The 7,502-nt window shown below is 43.4% G+C and overlaps 1 protein-coding gene across 1 annotated transcript in view; it reads right to left on the minus strand.

The window, feature by feature from the left end:
* Positions 1–324: 324 nt before the first annotated feature.
* Positions 325–7,502, minus strand: part of LOC123995747 — a 20,740-nt gene continuing 13,562 nt past the window's right edge. Inside the window, exons 5-7 of the mRNA XM_046299421.1 lie at positions 3,300–3,356; positions 1,092–1,220; positions 325–766 (exon numbers count right to left, since the gene is read on the minus strand). Of these exons, the coding sequence (XP_046155377.1) occupies positions 726–766; positions 1,092–1,220; positions 3,300–3,356 (227 nt within the window). The 3' untranslated portion in view covers positions 325–725. The remainder of the gene's footprint in view (positions 767–1,091; positions 1,221–3,299; positions 3,357–7,502) is intronic.

Here is a 7,502-nt window from a genome sequence, read left to right on the forward strand (position 1 = left end):
CTACTCCTGGCAAGAAACTCTGCTGCAGGTAAAGGTGATAAATGTAGAAGTCTGTAACATTATTTAGAAGGAAGGCTGTAGGCTAAAGTCATTTGGAATGTCAACGGGAAGAACTGGTGGCTATGGTAAGCTAGGCCTTCTACTGCTTCAAATTCTTTATTTTGTCATAGAAATTCTGAATAGGCTTTCAGAAAAAGGACAGACAAATCTATCTTTGCTGCTGACTAGAAGTAGGTTGTAAATTAAATAGGGACAATGCATTCATGCTTTACCTTACATTGTGGAAGCGTAGTCTGAAAACACCTGTAAGTGACAAGTTGGAAGTACTGTATTTTTATTTGTTTATTTAAAAACAGTTTTAGTAATTAATATACATTTTAGAAGAAGCATTGTGCTCATTTTAAGTCTGCTTATGACACAACTTATTAATTAAACAAAACCAAGGAATTTCTCCATGCTGACGTCATTCACAATGGACAGCAAAAATGTAAAACATCAACCAAGGTTTGCTGATATTTGAATCCCTACTACATAGAGTTGTATAAAAAAAGATACTAAAATAAGAGAACACAACTACAAATGAATACATCTTCCACACTATGCACTAAAATAGATTAACATCAGCTTTAAAAACATGTATAATGTCCTCTGTTACTGAATCAATAAAGCTACAGACAGTTTGAAAGTCTTAGTCCAGTACAGGGAGAAGAGTGAGGAACAAGGGGTCATTCCTCCAGGACATGAATCTCAATACCAGAGGCTTCTTCTATACAGAGAACAAAACAATACATCAGACAACATGTCTCACCATTCATTCTATAGCAGATCATAAAGATGAACTAGTTAATAGGGAATTAGATGGACAAGATGACTACGTCAAAGGACTATTTATGACCTGATTCCATTTCAGTTCACACATCTGAAGATCAGAATATGTGAATGTAATGTGTTGTTTGCTCCATGTGTTCTATGGATTGATGGAACCATTCATAATGTTTAGGTCTATACAGTCCTTTCAGATCTGTGAACTCTGATGTTGTGGGAGGAGTTAGGAACCTAAATCGAACTGGACCAATGCCTGTTACTCTCACCTGCTTGTGGGGGCAGAGCCTTAGGTGGGCAGATCCTCCTTGTGTGAATAGTGACTATGGCAGCCATGATGGTCAGTGTCACAAAGAGCATGATGTGACTGATGGGCAACTTAACAGCATTACTGGTACCTGGACAATGAGACAGACAGGGATTAAACACAGTCAATCATTTAGATTGATTTACATGAAAGTAACATTTGTATCACACAACAATCAATAGAGGATGTTGAGGACCAATATCCATCAGCCAAACACCTCTACAACTTCACCTCTGTCTGAACACCAACGATCTAGCTGAGTGTTTTTGTCACGTTCTGACCATAGTTCTTGTGTGTTTTCCTTGTTTTAGTGTTGGCCAGGACGTGAGCTGGGTGGGCATTCTATGTTGTGTGTCTAGTTTGTCCGTTTCTATGTATGGCCTGATATGGTTCTCAATCAGAGGCAGGTGTTAGTCATTGTCTCTGATTGGGAACCATATTTAGGTAGCCTGTTTTGTGTTGGGTTTTGTGGGTGGTTGTTACCTGTCTTTGTGTTCTCTGCTCCAGATAGGACTGTGTTGGGTTTTGTGGGTGGTTGTTACCTGTCTTTGTGTTCTCTGCTCCAGATAGGACTGTGTTGGGTTTTGTGGGTGGTTGTTACCTGTCTTTGTGTTCTCTGCACCAGAAAGGTCTGTGTTGGGTTTTGTGGGTGGTTGTTACCTGTCTTTGTGTTCTCTGCACCAGATAGGTCTGTGTTGGGTTTTGTGGGTGGTTGTTTCCTGTCTCTGTGTTCTCTGCAACAGATAGGACTGTGTTGGGTTTTGTTGTCATGTTTTGTCATTTATTATCTTGTCTTGTCCCTGTGCTTCCCATTCTATTCGTTTCCCTCTGCTGGTCTTATTAGGTTCTTTCCCTCTTTCTATCCCTCTCTCTCCCCCTCCCTCTCTCACTCTCTCGCTCTCTCTTCTCTCTATCGTTCCGTTCCTGCTCCCAGCTGTTCCTATTCCCCTAATCAATCATTTAGTCTTCCCACACCTGTTCCCGATCCTTTCGCCTGATTAGAGTCCCTATTTCTTCCTTTGTGTTCCGTTCCTGTCCTGTCGGTTCCTTGTCTAGAATTCACCGTGCTGTGTTTGTGTATCGCCCTGTCGTGTCGTGTTTTCCTCAGATGCTGCGTGGTGAGCAGGTGTCTGAGTCTGTCTGGTTCACGTGCCTTCCCGAGGCAACCTGCTGTTCACCTGCTGTTCAAGATCGAGTCTCCAGTTTGTCCTCGTCATTTCGAGTGAAAGTTGTGTTTTTTGTTTGTATTTACTTTACTGGATTAAAGACTCTGTTTTCGCCAAGTCGCTTTTGGGTCCTCTTTCACCTGCATGACATTTGTGGGTGGTTGTTACCTGTCTTTGTGTTCTCTGCTCCAGATAGGACTGTGTTGGGTTTTGTGGGTGGTTGTTACCTGTCTTTGTGTTCTCTGCACCAGATAGGTCTGTGTTGGGTTTTGTGGGTGGTTGTTTCCTGTCTCTGTGTTCTCTGCAACAGATAGGACTGTGTTGGGTTTTGTGGGTGGTTGTTACCTGTCTTTGTGTTCTCTGCTCCAGATAGGACTGTGTTGGGTTTTGTGGGTGGTTGTTTCCTGTCTCTGTGTTCTCTGCACCAGATAGGACTGTGTTGGGATTTGTGGGTGGTTTGTTTCCTGTCTTTGTGTTCTCTGCACCAGATAGGTCTGTGTTGGGATTTGTGGGTGGTTTGTTTCCTGTCTTTGTGTTCTCTGCACCAGATAGGACTGTTTCGGGTTTTGCCACATTTATTGTTTTGTAGTGTGTTCATGTTTGAGTTTCTCCTATTAAAAAACCATGAACACCTACCACGCTGAGCATTGGTCCTCCGATCCTTCTCGCCTCTCCTCCTCAGACGAAGAGGAGGAGGAAAACCATTACAGTTTTTAATTTGTGTGTAATGGATTATGATTGTTCACACCATCCACTATATAATTTAATGGTTATATAACACCTTAAACCTGGAGTATTGGTATTTGGCAGAAATTCACACAGGAAGAGAGAAGTGTGAACGGCACAACAGCCAAGTTCTAAAATGTAACATGAAAGTTTAGTTTCATGTCCAAATACATGCTTTGTGTATTGACCAAGGTAATATATCTGAATATGGCCCCATGATGTACCGCTCATACAATCTACCACACAGCTGAGAAGGGAAATAGTATTAAATACAATACCAGCAGAAGATGGGGAGGTGGTTGACAAGGCTGGTCTTGCAGTAGAGGCTGTACTTCCTGGATAGTAGTGTAGACACATTTGAATAGTTTATAAACAGTATATTATATATACATCACCTTCAACTTGTATTAAGACTGTGAAATTAGCCTATTATTATGTAGATCTGACTCCATGAGATAAATAGTAACATGCAAGAGAATATGGTTGAACCTCCAGCCACTTTAATAATGGGAATTGATGGGAAATGATGTAAATATATCACTAGCCACTTTAAACAATGCTACCTTATATAATGTTACTTACCCTACATTATTCATCTCATATGCATACGTATATACTGTACTCTATATCATCGACTGCATCCTTATGTAATACATGTATCACTAGCCACTTTAACTATGCCAATTTGTTTACATACTCATCTCATATGTATATACTGTACTCGATACCATCTACTGTATCTAGCCTATGCTGCTCTGTACCATCACTCATTAATATATCCTTATGTACATATTCTTTATCCCCTTACACTGTGTATAAGACAGTAGTTTTGAAATTGTTAGTTAGATTACTTGTTGGTTATTACTGCATTGTCGGAACTAGAAGCACAAGCATTTCGCTACACTCGCATTAACATCTGCATGTGTATGTGACAAATAAAATTTGATTTGATTTGATTTGAACCATGTGCAACAATTATTAGTCGTTTTGCTGACTAAGATTAAATAGTTGTCATGAGATTGGAATTCTAAATACAAGTGTATAATCACTTTTTTAAGCATCAAGCTGAATTTTCAAAGATTTAAGAAGCATTTACAACACATTATTCTAAGCATGGAGAGAGAGAGCGAGAGAGAGAGAAAGCGACAGACAGACAGACAGACAGACAGACAGACAGACAGACAGACAGACAGACAGACAGACAGACAGACAGACAGACAGACAGACAGACAGACAGACAGACAGACAGACAGACAGACAGACAGACAGACAGACAATACAGAGAGATACAGCAAGACAGAGAGTGAGAGAAATACAGACAGACAGAAAGACAGAGAGTGAGAGAGAGACAGACAGACAATACACAGAGAGAGAGAGAGAGTGAGAGAGAGTGAGATACAGACAGACAGACAGACAGACAGACAGACAGACAGACAGACAGACAGACAGACAGACAGACAGACAGACAGACAGACAGACAGACAGACAGACAGACAGACAGACAGACAGACAGACAGACAGACAGACAGAGAGACAGACAGACACAGAGAGAGAGAGAGAGAGAGACAGAGAGAGAGAGATAGAGACAGCAACCTTATCTTCCACACAAACCATCCCCTGGCATGGCACAGTGCTATATTAGCACACTACCCCTTTGTTAAGAGAGGGGGGGTTAACGAGGGGTGGAAACTCAGAATACTTGATTAACGAGGACTCTGAGTCAAGTAATATAAATATCTATAAGTCCGGAACAGTAATGGTACAGAGTAACCCCAAACAGTTTCAGCTGGACTTTCACCTAATCAAAGAATTAGCCCAGCAGGAGAAGCTCTCCCTTGATAAAGATACCCCCACATTGAGCTGGTCAGACCAGACCTCTTCATTATGTAACCCCACAGACGAGCAACCCCCAGCGGAGAGTCTACCTCCCAGCACAGATTACCACTCCCTCATTGAAATGAAGGACAAATTCACCCAGCTGGAGATAAGGCAGGTGGAGCTGGAACAGCAGGTGATTACACTTCAGTCAGCACAGACCCAGACAACAGTCCAGCACAACAACAGCCCCTTAACCAGACCCGGAGAGCTGGAGGTGGACAGAGACATATCTGCACTTTGGACAGTGGTGAGACAAATACAACAGGAGAAAGAGGAGCAGAACAGAGCACTAGAGGAGAATATCAGACTGCTGGTGGAGGAGAGGTTGAGGGGTATGGAGGAGAGGGTGAGGGGGATGGAGGAGAAGTTGAGGGGGACGGCGTGTGACAGAGAACAACCCACTAGAGAGGTGGCCACCCCCACAGAGAAGCCAGCAGAACAGCCCACCTCAGCACCCAACAAAAGTCTCGACACCACAGCAGAACAGTCCACACCAGACCCTGACCATAGAGTCGACATCACAGCAGAACAGACAAATGAATGAAAGCCCAGAGGCTCTCTCCCCCTCTGAGCACCCCCCCTGTCAGCCACCCTGATAGCCCTTCTGACAACCCCACCCCACACCCACTGAGGACAAACACAAGACACGGATTGTACTACTTATTGACTCAAATGGGAAATATATAGAAGAAAAAAACAAGGCAGCAGTGCTCACCTTTGCCCGAACTCTAAAGGACATCGCTCTCAAACGTATCCCCAACACTTCACACACTTCACACAGGAGCAACAGATCAATAGACACCCCACCCAGACCAGCGAGACACCCTCCCAGATCTGCAGGACCCCCCCCCTGGACCTACACATAGAGGACCCACGCCAAGAGGAATTACATCCAGACTACAGTATACCCAGACACATCCACACCCCCACTACAACCAATCAACACCCCCCACGTCAACCATGCCCACACCCCATTTAGGCCCCCTCAGATCAGACCTATGCCACTCCTGCCCACCCCATGCACCCCACCCCCACAAAGAGGGCCTCAACATGGAAGCCACACATACACCCAGGTAGTGAGCGGGCAAACAGTCCCAACCCCCACTCTCACACTCGCCCAAGCCAATGGCATGTACCAGATGCTCAGCAGGCTCTGCTCACACTTACTGGCCTGAGGCCAAACCACGACTAACAACATTGGACACTCTATGGAACAAAAAGCCTTCACTATATTATCCTGGAATACCCAAGGCCTGAGGTCATCTGCCTTTGGTCTAAAGAGCAGAAACCTGGACTTCACCAAAGAAATTGGTAATACAGACATTGTCATCCTGCAAGAAACCTGGTATAGAGGAGACGGACCCACTGGTTGCCCTGTAGGTTACAGAGAGCTGGTAGTCCCATCCACCAAACTACCAGGTGTGAAACAGGGAAGGGACTCAGGGGGTATGCTAATTTGGTATAGAGCAGACCTAACTCACTCCATTAAATTAATCAAAACAGGAACATTCTACATTTGGCTAGAAATTCAAAAGGAAATTATCCTAACAGAGAAAAATGTCCTCCTGTATGCTACCTATATCCCCCCCACTAGAATCCCAATATTTTAATGAAGACAGCTTCTCCATCCTGGAGGGGGAAATCAATCATTTCCAGGCCCAGGGACATGTACTAGTCTGTGGCGACCTAAATGCCAGAACCGGACAAGAACCTGACACCCTCAGCACACAGGGGGACAAACACCTGCCTGGAGGTGACAGCATTCCCTCCCACATATGCCCCCCCTAGGCACAACTATGGCAACATAACCAACAAAAATGGGTCACAACTCCTGCAGCTCTGTCGCACGCTGGGTATGTACATAGTCAACGGTAGGCTTCGAGGGGACTTCTATGGTAGGTACACCTATAGCTCATCTCTTGGCAGTAGTACTGTAGACTACTTTATCACTGACCTCAACCCAGAGTCTCTCAGAGCGTTCACATTCAGCCCACTGACACCCCTATCAGACCACAGCAAAATCACAGTCTACTTAAACAGAGCAATACTCAATCATGAGGCATCAAAGCCAAAGGAACTGAGTAACATTTAAGAAATGCTACAGATGGAAGGAATGCAGTTTGGAAACCTACCAAAAAAACAATTAGGCAACAACAAATTCAATCCCTTTTAGACAATTTCCTGGGTAAAACGTTCCACTGTAATAGTGAAGGTGTAAACTTGGCAGTAGTTAATCTTAACAGTATATTTGACCTCTCAGCTTCCCTATCAAATCTAAAAATCTCAAATAGAAAACCGAAGAAAATTAACAATAATGACAAATGGTTTGATGAAGAATGCAAAAATCTAAGAAAGAAATTGAGAAACCTGTCCAACCAAAAACATAGAGACCCGGAAAACCTGAGTCTACGCCTTCACTATGGTGAATCACTAAAACAATACAGAAAAAAACTACGGAAAAGAAGGAACAGCATGTCAGAAATCAGCTCAATGCAATTGAAGAATCCATAGACTCTAACCACTTCTGGGAAAATTGGAAAACACTAAACAAACAACACAAAGAATGATCTAAATCCGCTACATTATCATTAACAGTAGACTCA

Source organism: Oncorhynchus gorbuscha, linkage group LG14 (assembly GCF_021184085.1).
Source record: "Oncorhynchus gorbuscha isolate QuinsamMale2020 ecotype Even-year linkage group LG14, OgorEven_v1.0, whole genome shotgun sequence".
NCBI lineage: Eukaryota > Metazoa > Chordata > Actinopteri > Salmoniformes > Salmonidae > Oncorhynchus > Oncorhynchus gorbuscha.